At 46.9% G+C, this 17,500-nt stretch overlaps 2 protein-coding genes across 2 annotated transcripts in view; one reads left to right on the top strand and one right to left on the bottom strand.

Moving 5' to 3' along the window:
* LOC121559151 (serine/threonine-protein kinase 26) overlaps positions 1–8,764 on the top strand; it is a 15,476-nt gene extending 6,712 nt beyond the window's left edge. The window contains exons 3-13 of the mRNA XM_045211871.1: positions 492–608; positions 785–898; positions 1,048–1,104; positions 1,184–1,292; positions 2,857–3,014; positions 5,543–5,728; positions 7,579–7,724; positions 7,816–7,915; positions 8,212–8,274; positions 8,348–8,484; positions 8,688–8,764. Coding sequence (XP_045067806.1) covers positions 492–608; positions 785–898; positions 1,048–1,104; positions 1,184–1,292; positions 2,857–3,014; positions 5,543–5,728; positions 7,579–7,724; positions 7,816–7,915; positions 8,212–8,274; positions 8,348–8,484; positions 8,688–8,703 — 1,203 coding nt within the window. The 3' untranslated portion in view covers positions 8,704–8,764. The remainder of the gene's footprint in view (positions 1–491; positions 609–784; positions 899–1,047; positions 1,105–1,183; positions 1,293–2,856; positions 3,015–5,542; positions 5,729–7,578; positions 7,725–7,815; positions 7,916–8,211; positions 8,275–8,347; positions 8,485–8,687) is intronic.
* Positions 8,765–11,184: 2,420 nt separating this feature from the next.
* LOC121561179 (FERM domain-containing protein 7-like) overlaps positions 11,185–17,500 on the bottom strand; it is a 67,343-nt gene continuing 61,027 nt past the window's right edge. Inside the window, exon 14 of the mRNA XM_045211795.1 lies at positions 11,185–12,909. Coding sequence (XP_045067730.1) covers positions 11,776–12,909 — 1,134 coding nt within the window. The 3' untranslated portion in view covers positions 11,185–11,775. The remainder of the gene's footprint in view (positions 12,910–17,500) is intronic.

The raw sequence follows: 17,500 nt of genomic DNA, 5'->3' as shown, positions 1-17,500 counted from the left end.
CCCCTCCCCTTCTCCCCCATCCCCCTCCCCTTCTCCCCCCATCCCCCTCCCCTTCTACCCCTCCCCTTCTCCTTCTCCCCCCATCCCCCTCCCCTTCTCCCCATCCCCTTCTCCCCCCATCCCCCCTCCCCTTCTCCCCCATCCCCCCTCCCCTTCTCCCCATCCCCTTCTCCCCCTCCCCTTCTCCCCCTCCCCTTCTCCCCCTCCCCCTCCCCTTCTCCCCCATCCCCCTCCTTCTCCCCCTCCCCTTCTCCCCCCTCCCTTCTCCCCCCTCCTTCTCCCCCATCCCCCTCCCCTTCCCCCCATCCCCCCTCCCCTTCTCCCCCATCACACTCCCCTTCTCCCCATCACCCTCCTTCTCCCCATCACCCTCCCCTTCTCCCCCATCACCCTCCCCTTCTCCCCCATCACCCTCCCCCTTCTCCCCATCCCCTTCCCCTTCTCCCTTCTCCCCCTCCCCTTCTCCCCCATCCCCTTCTCCCCCATCCCAGAGGTCCCAGGTAGACCCTGAGGAACTTTTCACCAAGTTGGAGCGAATCGGTAAAGGATCATTTGGTGAGGTCTTCAAAGGCATCGATAATCGCACCCAGAGTGTAGTAGCCATTAAGGTAAGATGCAGTACTAAGCCATTATGAGCAGTGTCCTTCATAAACATCACCAAGAAACGTTCAATATGTCTAAAATATGTTGCTTCTTTAAGATGATAAATCTGGAAGAGGCTGAAATATGTTGCTTCTTTAAGATGATAAATCTGGAAGAGGCTGAAATATGTTGCTTCTTTAAGACGATAGATCTGGAAGAGGCTGAAGATGAGATTGAAGATATACAACAGGAGATCACTGTACTGAGTCAATGTGACAGTCCCTATGTCACCAAGTACTATGGGTCATACCTAAAGGTGAGGATAGGAACACACACACACACACACACACACACACACACACACACACAATACACACACACATATATACACACACACACACACACACACACACACACACACACACACACACACACTGCAGCTATAACTCTCTCTCTGTCTCTCAGGGCAGTAAACTATGGATCATCATGGAGTATCTAGGTGGGGGTTCAGCTCTGGACTTGGTAAGTGTGTGTGTGTGTGTGTGGATGGTTACTTTTATGAAAGTGTGATCTGTGATGTGTGTGTGATGTGTGTGTCCAGTTGCGTGCAGGTCCGTTTGATGAGTGCCAGATTGCCACCATGCTGAAGGAGATTCTGAAGGGTCTGGATTATCTCCACTCAGAGAAGAAGATACACCGAGATATCAAAGGTAGGAGTGTGTGTGTGTTGCTCTTAGTTAAATGTGGTGTTGTATCTGTGGAGTGTGTATCTCTGTGTGTGGAGCTAAAACCAGTAGTTTTTTTTTAAACCTGCTACACTCACTGGAAGCGTAACTTTTTTTGGGGGGGCCAGCGTGAACAGAGTGCTTTATCAAGTGTTGCCGCGGCCATGAGCATCTTACTTGAAAATAGTTACTTGAAAAATAGATAATGATTTTACTCTCAGCGGTGCTTGTGCCCAGGGTTCATTATTGTTAACTCACACTGCAAAACTCTAGGGGGTTAAATAAACGCAACAAACAAATATAAACGCAACGTGTAAAGTGTTGGTCCCATGTTTCATGAGCTGAAATAAAATATCCCCGAAATGTTACACACGCACAAAAAGCTTATTTCTCTCAAATTTTGGGCACAAATTTGTTTACATCCTTACATCCCTGTCAGTGAGCATTTCTCCTTTGCCAAGATAATCCATCCACCTGACAGGTGTGGCATATCAAGAAGCTGATTAAACAGCATGATCATTACACAGGTGCACCTTGTGCTGGGGACAATAAAAGGACACTCTAAAATGTACAGTTTTGTCACACAACACAATGCCACAGATGTCTCAAGTTTTGAGGGAGTGTGTAATTGGCATGCTGACTGCAGGAATGTCCACCAGAGCTGTTGCCAGATAATTGCATGTTGATTTCTCTACCATAAGCCGCCTCAACGTCGTTTTAGAGAATTTGGCATTACGTCCAACCGGCCTCACAACCACAGACCACGTGTATGGTGTTGTTGGGTGAGTGGTTTGATGATGTGAACGTTGTTGACAGAGTGCCCCATGGTGGGGTTATGGTATGGGCAGGCATAAGCTACGGACAACGAACACAATTGCATTTTATTGATGGCAATTTGAATGCACAGATATACCGTGACGAGATCCTGAGGCCCATTGTCGTGCCATTCATCTGCCACCATCACCTCATGTTTCAGCATGATAATACACGGCCCCATGTCACAAGGATCTGTACACAATTCCTGGAAGCTGAAAATGTCCCAGTTCTTCCATGGCCTGCATACTCACCAGACATGTCACCCATTGAGCATGTTTGGGATGCTCTGGATCGACGTGTACGACAGCGTGATCCAGTTTCCACCATTATCCAGCAACTTCGCACAGCCATTGAAGAGGAATGGGACAACATTCCACAGGCCACAATCAACAGTCTGATTAACTCTATGCGAAGGAGATGTGTCGCGCTGCATGAGGCAAATGGTGGTCACATCAGATACTGACTGGTTTTCTGATCCATGCCCCCACCTTTTTTTTAAAGGTATCTGTGACCAACAGATGGATATCTGTATTCCCAGTCATGTGAAATCCATAGATTAGGGCCTAATGAATTTATTTCAATTTACTGATTTCATTATATGAACTGTAACTCAGTAAAATCTTTGAAATTGTTGCATGTTGCATTTGATATTTTTGTTCAGGATAACTCACACTGCAAAAGGGAAATGTCTCCAGTAAATGTATTTGGTGTGTGTCCCTCCCCCTCTCTGTAGCTGCCAATGTCCTTCTCTCTGAGCACGGGGAGGTGAAGCTAGCAGACTTTGGAGTGGCTGGACAGCTGACAGACACACAGATAAAGAGGGAGACATTTGTAGGGACACCATTCTGGATGGCACCGGAAGTCATACAACAGTCTGCTTACGATCAAAAGGTAGAGAGAGACGCCTCTTTCCTTTGTCTCTCTGAGCTGGTTGGCTTAGGTTGCTTTGTGTCTAGGAGGGTGGTTAGTTTGCTTTGTGTCTAGGAGGGTGGTTAGTTTAGGTTAGGTTGCTTTATGTCTAGGAGGGTGGTTAGGTTAGGTTAGGTTGCTTTATGTCTAGGAGGGTGGTTAGGTTAGGTTGCTTTATGTCTAGGAAGGTGGTTAGGTTAGGTTGCTTTGTGTCTAGGAGAGTGGTTAGGTTAGGTTGCTTTGTGTCTAGGAGGGTGGTTAGTTTAGGTTAGGTTGCTTTATGTCTAGGAGGGTGGTTAGGTTAGGTTAGGTTGCTTTGTGTCTAGGAGGGTGGTTAGGTTAGGTTGCTTTGTGTCTAGGAGGGTGGTTAGTTTAGGTTAGGTTGCTTTATGTCTAGGAGGGTGGTTAGGTTAGGTTAGGTTGCTTTGTGTCTAGGAGGGTGGTTAGGTTAGGTTGCTTTGTGTCTAGGAGGGTGGTTAGGTTAGGTTAGGTTGCTTTGTGTCTAGGAGGGTGGTTAGTTTAGGTTAGGTTGCTTTGTGTCTAGGAGGGTGGTTAGTTTAGGTTAGGTTGCTTTGTGTCTTGGAGGGTGGTTAGGTTAGGTTAGGTTGCTTTGTGTCTAGGAGGGTGGTTAGGTTAGGTTAGGTTGCTTTATGTCTAGGATGGTGGTTAGGTTAGGTTAGGTTGCTTTGTGTCTAGGAGGGTGGTTAGGTTTGGTTAGGTTGCTTTGTGTCTAGGATGGTGGTTAGGTTAGGTTGCTTTGTGTCTAGGAGGGTGGTTTGGTTAGGTTGCTTTGTGTCTAGGAGGGTGGTTAGGTTAGGTTAGGTTGCTTTGTGTCTAGGGGGGTGGTTAGGTTAGGTTAGGTTGCTTTGTGTCTAGGAGGGTGGTTAGTTTAGGTTAGGTTGCTTTATGTCTAGGAGGGTGGTTAGGTTAGGTTAGGTTGCTTTGTGTCTAGGAGGGTGGTTAGTTTAGGTTAGGTTGCTTTATGTCTAGGAGGGTGGTTAGGTTAGGTTAGGTTGCTTTGTGTCTAGGAGGGTGGTTAGTTTAGGTTAGGTTGCTTTATGTCTAGGAGGGTGGTTAGGTTAGGTTAGGTTGCTTTGTGTCTAGGAGGGTGGTTAGGTTAGGTTGCTTTGTGTCTAGGAGGGTGGTTAGGTTAGGTTAGGTTGCTTTGTGTCTAGGAGGGTGGTTAGGTTTGGTTAGGTTGCTTTGTGTCTAGGAGGGTGGTTAGGTTAGGTTGCTTTGTGTCTAGGAGGGTGGTTAGGTTAGGTTGCTTTGTGTCTAGGAGGGTGGTTAGGTTAGGTTGCTTTGTGTCTAGGAGGTTGGTTTGGTTAGGTTGCTTTGTGTCTAGGAGGGTGGTTAGGTTAGGTTGCTTTGTGTCTAGGAGGGTGGTTAGGTTAGGTTGCTTTGTGTCTAGGAGGGTGGTTAGGTTAGGTTGCTTTGTGTCTAGGAGGTTGGTTAGGTTAGGTTGCTTTGTGTCTAGGAGGGTGGTTAGGTTAGGTTAGGTTGCTTTGTGTCTAGGAGGGTGGTTAGGTTTGGTTAGGTTGCTTTGTGTCTAGGAGGGTGGTTAGGTTAGGTTGCTTTGTGTCTAGGAGGGTGGTTAGGTTAGGTTGCTTTGTGTCTAGGAGGTTGGTTAGGTTAGGTTAGGTTGCTTTGTGTCTAGGAGGTTGGTTAGGTTAGGTTGCTTTGTGTCTAGGAGGGTGGTTAGGTTAGGTTGCTTTGTGTCTAGGAGGGTGGTTAGGTTAGGTTAGGTTGCTTTGTGTCTAGGAGGGTGGTGTGGTTAGGTTGCTTTGTGTCTAGGAGGATGGTGTGGTTGAGTCTGTGTGTGTGTGTGTGTGTGTGTGTGTGTGTGTGTGTGTGTATGGTTGAGTGTCTAGGAGGGTGGTGTGGTTGAGTCAGTGTGTATATGGTTGACCTTTCAACTTTATATGCCATTAAGTGTCAGGGAGGGAGTGAAAGACTTGTGTTTTGTGTGTAATGGAGTGTATCTGAATACTCTGTCATTAGAGTCCTATCTAGAGAGACCCCCCCTTCTCCAGGCTGATATCTGGTATCACTACTCCAGAGATAAAGGCCAACCTCCTAATAGTGATATGAACCCTGTGGTGGTTGTTGTTTAAATGTTCAACCCTGTGGTTGTTGTTGTTTAAATGTTCAACTCTGTCGTTGTTGTTGTTTAAATGTTCAACTCTGTCGTTGTTGTTGTTTAAATGTTCAACCCTGTTGTTGTTTAAATGTTCAACCCTGTGGTTGTTTAAATGTTCAACCCTGTTGTTGTTTAAATGTTCAACCCTGTTGTTGTTTAAATGTTCAACCCTGTGGTTGTTGTTGTTTAAATGTTCAACCCTGTTGTTGTTTAAATGTTCAACCCTGTTGTTGTTTAAATGTTCAACCCTGTGGTTGTTGTTGTTTAAATGTTCAACCCTGTGGTTGTTGTTGTTTAAATGTTCAATCCTGTTGTTGTTTAAATGTTCAACCCTGTGGTGGTGGTTGTTCTGTTCATTCTCCCCCTCTAGGCTGATATCTGGTCTTTAGGTATAACAGCGATAGAGCTAGCTAAAGGAGAGCCTCCAAACAGTGACATACACCCTATGAGAGTTCTCTTCCTGATCCCGAAGAGCAGTCCCCCCTCCCTCGGGGGAGATTTCTCCAAGAGCTTCAAGGAGTTCACTGACTCCTGTCTCAATAAGGATCCAGTCTTCGTAAGTACATTGGAAGGGGGGAGCGTGTCCATGGGTTTACTTCCTACCTTTTGTCCTCATCTCCTTGTCTCTTTCTCAAAAAAACGAATTTTGATGAGAGAAGATCTGAGGTTGGTCCCTGCTGATCTTCATCAGTGTGGAAGGATGTTAGGAATCGAGGAAATACAATTGAGATTCAACCTGTGTGAGACATCTTGCTTGTTGCTGCCACCTGTTGGTTGAATATATTTTGCTTCGCTACCCAATTCTTCTATTTATTTTCTCCTACTCTACTCCTTCTCTCTCCTCTTTCTCTCCTACTCTACTCCCTCCCTCTCTCTCCTCTTTCTCTCCTACTCTACTCCTTCTCTCTCCTCTTTCTCTCCTACTCTACTCCCTCCCTCTCTCTCCTCTTTCTCTCCTACTCTACTCCCTCCCTCTCTCTCCTCTTTCTCTCCTACTCTACTCCCTCCCTCTCTCCTCTTTCTCTCCTACTCTACTCCTTCTCTCTCCTCTTTCTCTCCTACTCTACTCCTTCTCTCTCCTCTTTCTCTCCTACTCTACTCCTTCTCTCTCCTCTTTCTCTCCTACTCTACTCCCTCTCTCTCCTCTTTCTCTCTCTCTCCTCTTTCTCTCCTACTCTACTCCTTCTCTCTCCTCTTTCTCTCTACTCTACTCCCTCCCTCTCTCTCCTCTTTCTCTCCTACTCTACTCCTTCTCTCTCCTCTTTCTCTCCTACTCTACTACCTCCCTCTCTCTCCTACTCTACTCCTTTTCTCTCCTCTTTCTCTCCTACTCTACTCCCTCCCTCTCTCTCCTCTTTCTCTCCTACTCTACTCCCTCCCTCTCTCTCCTCTTTCTCTCCTACTCTACTCCCTCCCTCTCTCTCCTCTTTCTCTCCTACTCTACTCCCTCCCTCTCTCCTCTTTCTCTCCTACTCTACTCCTTCTCTCTCCTCTTTCTCTCCTACTCTACTCCTTCTCTCTCCTCTTTCTCTCCTACTCTACTCCCTCTCTCTCCTCTTTCTCTCCTACTCTACTCCCTCTCTCTCCTCTTTCTCTCCTACTCTACTCCTTCTCTCTCCTCTTTCTCTCCTACTCTACTCCCTCCCTCTCTCTCCTCTTTCTCTCCTACTCTACTCCTTCTCTCTCCTCTTTCTCTCCTACTCTACTCCTTCTCTCTCCTCTTTCTCTCCTACTCTACTCCTTCTCTCTCCTCTTTCTCTCCTACTCTACTCCTTCTCTCTCCTCTTTCTCTCCTACTCTACTCCCTCCCTCCCTCTCTCTCCTCTTTCTCTCCTACTCTCTCCCTCCCTCCCTCCCTCTCCTCTTTCTCTCCTACTCCCTCCCTCCCTCTCTCTCCTCTTTCTCTCCTACTCTACTCCCTCCCTCCCTCCCTCCCTCTCCTCTTTCTCTCCTACTCCCTCCCTCCCTCTCTCCTCTTTCTCTCCTACTCTACTCCTTCTCTCTCCTCTTTCTCTCCTACTCTACTCCCTCCCTCTCTCTCCTCTTTCTCTCCTACTCTACTCCTTCTCTCTCCTCTTTCTCTCCTACTCTACTCCCTCCCTCTCTCTCCTACTCTACTCCTTCTCTCTCCTCTTTCTCTCCTACTCTACTCCCTCCCTCTCTCTCCTCTTTCTCTCCTACTCCCTCCCTCCCTCTCTCTCCTCTTTCTCTCCTACTCTACTCCCTCCCTCTCTCTCCTCTTTCTCTCCTACTCTACTCCTTCTCTCTCCTCTTTCTCTCCTACTCTACTCCCTCCCTCTCTCCTCTTTCTCTCCTACTCTACTCCTTCTCTCTCCTCTTTCTCTCCTACTCTACTCCCTCCCTCTCTCTCCTCTTTCTCTCCTACTCCCTCCCTCCCTCCTCCAGAGACCCTCAGCCGGAGAGTTGTTGAAACATAAGTTCATAGTAAAGAACTGCAAGAAGACTTCCTACCTGACTGAACTGATAGACAGGTTTCAGAGATGGAAGACTGAAGAACACAGTGATGACGACTCTAGCTCAGACGACGATGGGTAGGTCTAGGGGGTGGGGTGGGGGTGTGTGGCGGGGGGGTGAGGGGGGGTGTTGTGTGTGTGTGTGCAACCCTTTCATCTCTCTCCTCAGTGAGTCCAGTAACAAGGAGAACAGCCCGTCACAGCCCGAGTGGTCGTTCACCACCGTACGGAAGAAAGATAAGGACGTCAGGAAGGTGCTCAGTGGAGCGGTCAGTGTGTGTTGGTTGGTTCATCTGCACAGAGGATTTCCTTGTTAACATCCCTAGCTAACCTCTCTCTCTCACGCCCCAGGATCCCTAGCTAACCTCTCTCGCTCACGCTCTCCCCCTCCCCAGGATCCCTAGCTAACCTCCCTCTCTCACGCTCTCACCCCCAGGATCCCTAGCTAACCTCTCTCTCACGCTCTTCCCCCAGGATCCCTAGCTAACCTCTCTCTCACGCTCTCCCCCCGCCCCCCAGGATCCCTAGCTAACCTCTCTCTCTCACGCTCTCCCCCTCCCCCCAGGACCAAGACCAGGACCAGGAGCAGCACTTGAAGTCCATCAGTAAAGCCACAGTCTTCTCTGAGGTAAATATGCTTCATATGCATGTTGATATGTTCAGACAGTGTTATTGGACATTTCTGAATGTGTATGTTGCAGCTGAGGTTTGATCACCGGGACGGTGCCGAACAGAGGCATGCTATAGAGGAGTTGGAGAGAAACATCCAGCTGGCTGAAGACGTCTGTCCTGGAGTCACAGACAAGATGGTCGCCAGGATCATAGCACGCTTCCAGAAGTAAGTTTCTCTCCTCTCATCCTCTCTCTCTCTCTCTCTCTCTCTCTCTCTCTCCCCCTCTCTCTTCTTCTGATAAATCTCTCTCTCTCCCCCCCTCTCTCTCTCTCTTCTAATAAATCTCTCTCTCTCTCTCTCTCTATCTATCTCTCTCTCTCTCTCTCTCCCTCTCTCTCTCTCTCTCTATCTATCTCTCTCTCTCTCAGTTTCACTCCAACATAAAGGAGAAGAGATGGAAGGAGAGAGAGATTGGAGGTAGATTCCAGCTAAACGAAAGAGGGAAGAAAAGAAGAAATGTAAAAGTTCAGTCTAGTCAAAAGCTTCGCTGTCTGTCCAAACACACACCCCAGTAATGTAACCAAACTATCTTGCTTTGCTGACTATCTCGGGTCTTAGCCACAGTGGAAAAGGCTACGATGTACTGTCTACCTCGACACATAGAGATGTACTTTCCCCAACCAGCTAGCTCGTCTGTCGCCTGTTCATTCACTGGGTGTATTACTCATTAACTCTCAGCTGGTTACAAATCACTACCCGTCTAACCCCTTGCCCTTCGTCTTAACCCCCTCAGTGTTAGCATGTCTGAAGGCTCTTGATAGGTATAATCAGTGTAGTGGTGGATCTGTAGGGTCTGGATAGGTATAATCAGTGTAGTGGTGGATCTGTAGGGTCTGGATAGGTATAATCAGTGTAGTGGTGGATCTGTAGGGTCTGGATAGGTATAAACAGTGTAGTGGTGGATCTGTAGGGTCTGGATAGGTATAATCAGTGTAGTGGTGGATCTGTAGGGTCTGGATAGGTATAATCAGTGTAGTGGTGGATCTGTAGGGTCTGGATAGGTATAATCAGTGTAGTGGTGGATCTGTAGGGTCTGGATAGGTATAATCAGTGTAGTGGTGGATCTGTAGGGTCTGGATAGGTATAATCAGTGTAGTGGTGGATCTGTAGGGTCTGGATAGGTATAAACAGTGTAGTGGTGGATCTGTAGGGTCTGGATAGGTATAATCAGTGTAGTGGTGGATCTGTAGGGTCTGGATAGGTATAATCAGTGTAGTGGTGGATCTGTAGGGTCTGGATAGGTATAATCAGTGTAGTGGTGGAGCTTCCACTATGTTGATTCGACCTTACAGATCGGAAAACATTGAAGGGTTAAGGCCAAGGAGACGGATAGGGATCCTAACCTAGGAGCCAGTGGAGTGTCAAAACTCTGTTCAGGAGTGTAGGGTTTTTGTTGACATTTATCCCCAGTGTTCTATTCCAGAATTCAGTTAGAATGTCATCCCACCAACATTCCAGTTCCGTAGCACCCACACCAGTTCCGTAGCACCCATTCCAGTTCCGTAGCACCCATTCCAGTTCCGTAGCACCCATTCCAGTTCCGTAGCACCCACACCAGTTCCGTAGCACCCATTCCAGTTCCGTAGCACCCATTCCAGTTCCGTAGCACCCATTCCAGTTCCGTAGCACCCATTCCAGTTCCGTAGCACCCACACCAGTTCCGTAGCACCCATTCCAGTTCCGTAGCACCCATTCCAGTTCCGTAGCACCCATTCCAGTTCCGTAGTACCCACACCAGTGCCATCTAGAGTCGTTTTTCACATTTCCTCCACATTTTCAAAAAAATTAAAAACTCAGGGACCTGCTTTTTAACGTTACCTGTATATTGGATACATTTAAATATTACATTTCTTGTTTTTATATGGGATTAGTAGGTCACACATATCTAATTTGTCTGGGAAATTTAGAAAAATGTTGCATGATCCATTTTTTGATTTCAATAGATGTTGAAAGAGTAATGTTGTAAATATAGTTTGATTAAAAAAAATTATACGTTTATTGGTAACAGTAAAGAGTGTGTCGGGAGAAATGCTGAGGGGAAGATGTGTGCTTGTGTTTAACAATCTTTTGTGTGTGTTTTTAAAGTTCATTTGTGTGGGATTTCTTTTGGAATAAATATTACATTTTGGCCTTAACATTTGTGTGTTGCAGTGTTTTCGGCTACGTGCTGGTTTGATAGTCAAAGCCTCTGAATCTATGTAGTAAAAATGTTTAGTAAAATGGGATTTTATATCCAGGGACGTATTCAAAAAGTGTCTCAAAGTAGAAATGCTGATCTAGCATCAGGTCCATATCAGGGTTTGGGGTCAATTCCATTTCAATTCGAGTAAATTAAAAAAAAAATAACCAAACTCCAATTCAAATGTTTCCTCCATTGAAAAGCATTGAAGAGAATTGCAATTGTAATGTTGGTTTACTTCCTGAATTTAAATGGAATTGACCCCAACCCTGCTTTTATTTATTATGATCTGAAAGATAAAACTGATTTCTAGATTAGCACTCCACTTCTGATCGACTCTATGCGAAGGAGATGTGTAGCGCTGCGTGAGGCAAATTGCGGTCACAACAGATACTGACTGGTTTTCTGATCCACGCCCTTACTTTTTTTTTTTTTTTTAAGGTATCTGTGACCAACAGATGCATATCTGTATTCCCAGTCATGTGAAATACATAGATTAGGGCCTAATGCATTTATTTCAATTGAGTGATATCCTTATGTGAACTGTAACTCAGTAAAATATTTGTAATTGTTGCATGCTGAGTAAAATTTTTGTTCAGTGTCGATGCTTTATGAATATGATGTTCAGATCATGTTCGTTCTCAAGTAAAGACACCGTGATCTTTCATACAGATTACACACTTTATTGACAGATTAATTCAGACATGTACCAAACTTTCATACAGATTACCCTCTTTATTGACAGATTAATTCAGACATGTACCAAACTTTCATACAGATTACACTCTTTATTGACAGATTAATTCAGACATGTACCAAACTTTCATACAGATTACACTCTTTATTGACAGATTAATTCAGACATGTACCAAACTTTCATACAGATTACCCTCTTTATTGACAGATTAATTCAGACATGTACCAAACTTTCATACAGATTACCCTCTTTATTGACAGATTAATTCAGACATGTACCAAACTTTCATACAGATTACCCTCTTTATTGACAGATTAATTCAGACATGTACCAAACTTTCATACAGATTACCCTCTTTATTGACAGATTAATTCAGACATGTACCAAAACCTTCAATCAAAACAGGATACGCTACTTTTTGTAAAGTTGTACAAAACGGGCACATGTCTGTAACCGAACGTTCAATTCAACACTGTATACGTTTTGGAGTGTCCATTCAATGTACAAAGCATCCTGAATACACCCAATGTCATCCTGACCACACACACACACACACACACACACGTCACACAACACTATTCTACAGTCTCAATTTCGTAATCCGAGGCTTCCCCTCTCCCCCACTGCTATACCTCTCCTCTTCCTCTTCCCCCTCCTCTTCCTCCTCCAGTTGTAAACTCCCAGAGGAGAACCTCATCCTAGCCAGAGCATTGGACCGTACCACTTTACCCAACGGGGGTGCTGGGCTGTAGTAGGGATAGAACACCTCTGGGTCTGAATCGCTGTAGCTTCCACCGACTCCCCCTAGGACACACAGCGAGGTGGGCCGGTCTGGTAAGGGGGAGGAGTTTAGAGGCAGGTAGGAGGGTCTTTGTGGAGTCTGGTGACGTGACAGGTGGGGGTAGTAACCTAGGGGACGGAACTCAGAGGCGGGGTTGGAGGCGGGGACTACTCTGGGGAACTTGACGTCCGGTTGGCTGGTGGCACGACGAGGAAGTCCAGGCAGGAAGTTGGAGTCGTCGCTGTAATGCCCCGCCTCTATTCTCCCGACGTCCAATCTCCTGGCTGCGTTTCCGCTCGAGAGCCCGCCCTGGTAGACCCTGGCCAATCCCAGCCCGGATGGGCGGAGATTCCGCCTGAGTGGCGACAGGGAGGACGAATCAGAGCGTGAGTAGAGAGAAGGGCGTGTCAGCCCCTCCAACGGGGCGTGGTCTAAGCGGTGCATCTGCGGTAGATGCTCCAATGAGGCGACGGCGCCGTCCAAAAAGTAGGCCTGTCCGTGCGGATAACTGGCCAATGGGAATGTTGGAAGGACTGGATGGAACTTGTAAGCGGGGTTATTGGGATACAGGAGGACCAATTGCTGCGCGTCGGAGGCGGACTGGGGTTTGGGCCGACGTTTGGCCCTGCTGTTTCCATGGTAAACCCCTCCTCCGAATCTATGCCCGGCCCCGCCCTGCCGTTGCCCCCCCGCCCTCCTTTCCCCGATGTCTACCGATGTAGAGGCGGACCTTTGCTTAGGAGAGGCCGTTGATAGGTGGAAAGCTTGTGGGAGGCGGGACCGCTGGAGTTCCGTGGAGAAGACCACCTCGACAGCTGATTGGCTGCGTTTAGGGTTAGCTCCTCCCACTCCCCGTTGTCGTTCCACTTCCCCTTCGCTGTGAGCGAGGGCGTGGCCTCCGGGGCGCGGTAACGGGTGGTACTGCTTGTAGAGCTGGTGGAGAACATGATGTGGATGGACATGTTACCGTGGATTATTGAAATTGTCATTGGTAGGGTTGTCACGATATCAGTATCGCCTAGATACCCTAGTTGGAAACAAATTGTCTTATGTTGTCATCCAGAGTCACATTTTATTTATTTTCCAAGCTATAGCACAAAATATTTTACATGAAGCAGGTTTTTAAAGGATCAAAGAGTTTAGACTGCTCTGTGTTTTAGTCATGGCTGAAATTGCCACAGGGGATGGCCCCAATATTCAGAACAGGTTGATTCATCCCCCACAATTACATTTTTTAAATATAAAATAAAAGTATATGAACACATCATAGGCAATGGCAAAATGTGTAGAATTGCAGGAAATTAGCTTTAAAATGCTACATTTTCTCTCAGCCTCATGGCAAAATTTACATTTACATTTTAGTCATTTAGCAGACGCTCTTATCCAGTGCATACATAAAATATATATTTTTTCATACTGTGTGGAATAGCAGGAAATTTGCTTTAAAACTGCAAAATGTTCTATCATCTTCACGGCAAAATGTATAGAACAGCATGAGATAAGCTATAAAACGAAATGCAAAAACTCTGTTTTCCCCCCAAAAAGGAATTGTTGTTAAACTGCTCCACGAGTTTAACAAGATGAAAACGCTGCTGGCGCTGACCCAGCATGAAAACGCTGCTGGCGCTGACCCAGCATGAAAACGCTGCTGGCGCTGACCCAGCATGAAACGCTGCTGGCGCTGACCCAGCATGAAAACGCTGCTGGCGCTGACCCAGCATGAAAACGCTGCTGGCGCTGACCCAGCATGAAAACGCTGCTGGCGCTGACCCAGCATGAAAACGCTGCTGGCGCTGACCCAGCATGAAAACGCTGCTGGCGCTGACCCAGCACCCCTGGTAGGATAAAACGAACGCACACCAAAACACTACCACGTCATCCTCTGCGTTTCTGTCATCAGAGGAAAAACTTTCAGAATGACAGAGTGGATATATCCCCCTCCATATCCCCCTCAGAATGACAGTGGACATATCCCCCTCCATATCCCCCTCAGAATAACAGTGGATATATCCCCCTCCATATCCCCCTCAGAATGACAGTGGATATATCCCCCTCCATATCCCCCTCAGAATGACAGTGGATATATCCCCCTCAGAATGACAGTGGATATATTACCCTCCATATCCCCCTCCATATCCCCCTCAGAATGACAGTGGATATATCCCCTCCATATCCCCCTCAGAATGACAGTGTATATATCCCCCTCCATATCCCCCTCAAAATGACAGAGTGGATATATAACCCTCCATATCCCCCTCAGAATGACAGAGTGGATATATCCCCTCCATATCCCCCTCAGAATGACAGTGGATATATCCCCCTCCATATCCCCCTCAGAATGACAGTGGATATATCCCCTCCATATCCCCCTCAGAATGACAGTGGATATATCCCCCTCCATATCCCCCTCAGAATGACAGAGTGGATATATCCCCCTCCATATCCCCCTCAGAATGACAGTGGATATATCCCCTCCATATCCCCCTCAGAATGACAGTGGATATATCCCCCTCCATATCCCCCTCAGAATGACCGAGTGGATACTGACAGAATACAGTCGGAAGACAGACTCTGGAGTCGGCATCGACATTCAACGACACGTCAGTCTTTGTCAATGGTATGTTCACATTCAATTATTATATTGAAAACAAATGTGGCCATTAGGTAGGCCAACTACAACCATAATACAACTCAGTCTTCATCACTCATACCTTCATTACTTATCCTTCCTCTTATAATAGGTTTTCAAAATACCCCTCAAATACCCCTCTATCTACCCCTCAATATACCCCTCAATATACCCCTCCATATTCCCCTCCATATTCCCCTCCATATACACCTCCATATACCCCTCCATATACCCTCCATATTCCCCTCCATATACCCCTCCATATTCCCCTCCATATTCCCCTCCATATTCCCCTCCATATACCCCTCCATATACCCTCCATATTCCCCTCCATATTCCCCTCCATATTCCCCTCCATATACCCCTCCATATACCCCTCCATATTCCCCTCCATATACCCCTCCATATTCCCCTCCATATACCCCTCCATATACCCCTCCATATACCCCTCCATATTCCCTCCATATATCCCTCCATATTCCCCTCCATATACCCCTCCATATACCCCTCCATATTCCCCTCCATATTCCCCTCCATATTCCCCTCCATATACCCCTCCATATACCCCTCCATATACCCTCCATATTTCCCTCCATATTCCCCTCCATATACCCTCCATATACCCCTCCATATACCCCCTCCATATACCCTCCATATTCCCCTCCATATTCCCTCCATATATCCCTCCATATACCCTCCATATTCCCCTCCATATATCCTCCATATTCCCCTCCATATATCCCTCCATATTCCCTCCATATATCCCTCCATATTCCCTCCATATTTCCCTCCATATTCCCCTCCATATACCCTCCATATACCCCTCCATATTCCCCTCCATATATCCCTCCATATACCCCTCCATATTCCCCTCCATATATCCCTCCATATTCCCCTCCATATATCCCTCCATATTCCCCTCCATATATCCCTCCATATTTCCCTCCATATTTCCCTCCATATTCCCCTCCATATACCCCTCCATATACCCCTCCATATTCCCCTCCATATATCCCTCCATATACCCCTCCATATTCCCCTCCATATACCCCTCCATATTCCCCTCCATATACCCCTCCATATTCCCCTCCATATTCCCCTCCATATACCCCTCCATATTCCCCTCCATATTCCCCTCCATATACCCCTCCATATTCCCCTCCATATACTCCTCCATATTCCCCTCCATATATCCCCTCCATATTCCCCTCCATATATCCCTCCATATTCCCCTCCATATATCCCTCCATATCCCCTCCATATTCCCCTCCATATACCCCTCCATATACCCCTCCATATATCCCTCCATATTCCCCTCCATATTTCCCTCCATATTCCCCTCCATATATCCCTCCATATTCCCCTCCATATATCCCTCCATATTCCCCTCCATATTTCCCTCCATATTCCCCTCCATATACCCTCCATATATCCCTCCATATACCCTCCATATTCCCCTCCATATACCCCTCCATATACTCCTCCATATACCCTCCATATTTCCCTCCATATTCCCCTCCATATACCCCTCCATATTTCCCTCCATATACTCCTCCATATACTCCTCCATATTCCCCTCCATATTCCCCTCCATATACCCCTCCATATACCCTCCATATTTCCCTCCATATACCCCTCCATATACCCCTCCATATTCCCCTCCATATTCCCCTCCATATACCCTCCATATTCCCTCCATATTCCCTCCCTATCCCCCTCCATATTCCCCTCCATATACCCTCCATATATCCCTCCATATACCCTCCATATTCCCCTCCATATTCCCCTCCATATACCCTCCATATTCCCCTCCATATACCCCTCCATATTTCCCTCCATATTCCCCTCCATATACCCTCCATATTCCCCTCCATATACCCTCCATATTCCCCTCCATATTCCCCTCCCTATCCCCCTCCATATTCCCCTCCATATACCCTCCATATATCCCTCCATATACCCTCCATATTCCCCTCCATATACCCCTCCATATTTCCCTCCATATTCCCCTCCATATTCCCCTCCATATATCCCTCCATATTCCCCTCCATATTTCCCTCCATATTCCCCTCCATATTCCCCTCCATATATACCCTCCATATTCCCCTCCATATTCCCCTCCATATTTCCCTCCATATTCCCCTCCATATACCCTCCATATATCCCTCCATATACCCTCCATATTCCCCTCCATATACCCCTCCATATACCCCTCCATATACTCCTCCATATACCCTCCATATTTCCCTCCATATTCCCCTCCATATACCCCTCCATATTCCCCTCCATATTCCCCTCCATATACCCCTCCATATACTCCTCCATATTCCCCTCCATATTCCCCTCCATATACCCTCCATATTCCCCTCCATATTCCCCTCCATATACCCCTCCATATTCCCCTCCATATTCCCCTCATATACCCCTCCATATTTCCCTCCATATACTCCTCCATATACCCCTCCATATACCCTCCATATTCCCCTCCATATACTCCTCCATATTCCCCTCCATATTCCCTCCATATACCCCTCCATATACCCTCCATATCCCCCTCCATATTCCCCTCCATATTCCCCTCCATATTCCCCTCCATATACCCCTCCATATACCCTCCATATACCCCTCCATATCCCCTCCATATATCCCTCCATATTCCCCTCAATATACCCCTCCATATACCCCTCCATATACCCCTCCATATACCCCTCCATATACCCTCCATATACCCCTCCATATACCCTCCATATATCCCTCCATATTCCCCTCCATATACCCCTACATATTCCCCTCCATATATCCCTCCATATTCCCCTCCATATTCCCCTCCATATACCCCTCCATATACCCTCCATATTCCCCTCCATATACCCCTCCATATACCCTCCATATACC

Source organism: Coregonus clupeaformis, chromosome 39, assembly GCF_020615455.1.
Source record: "Coregonus clupeaformis isolate EN_2021a chromosome 39, ASM2061545v1, whole genome shotgun sequence".
NCBI lineage: Eukaryota > Metazoa > Chordata > Actinopteri > Salmoniformes > Salmonidae > Coregonus > Coregonus clupeaformis.
The sequence above is the reverse complement of the archived record's forward strand: the minus strand, read 5'-3'. Positions and strand labels throughout refer to the sequence as shown.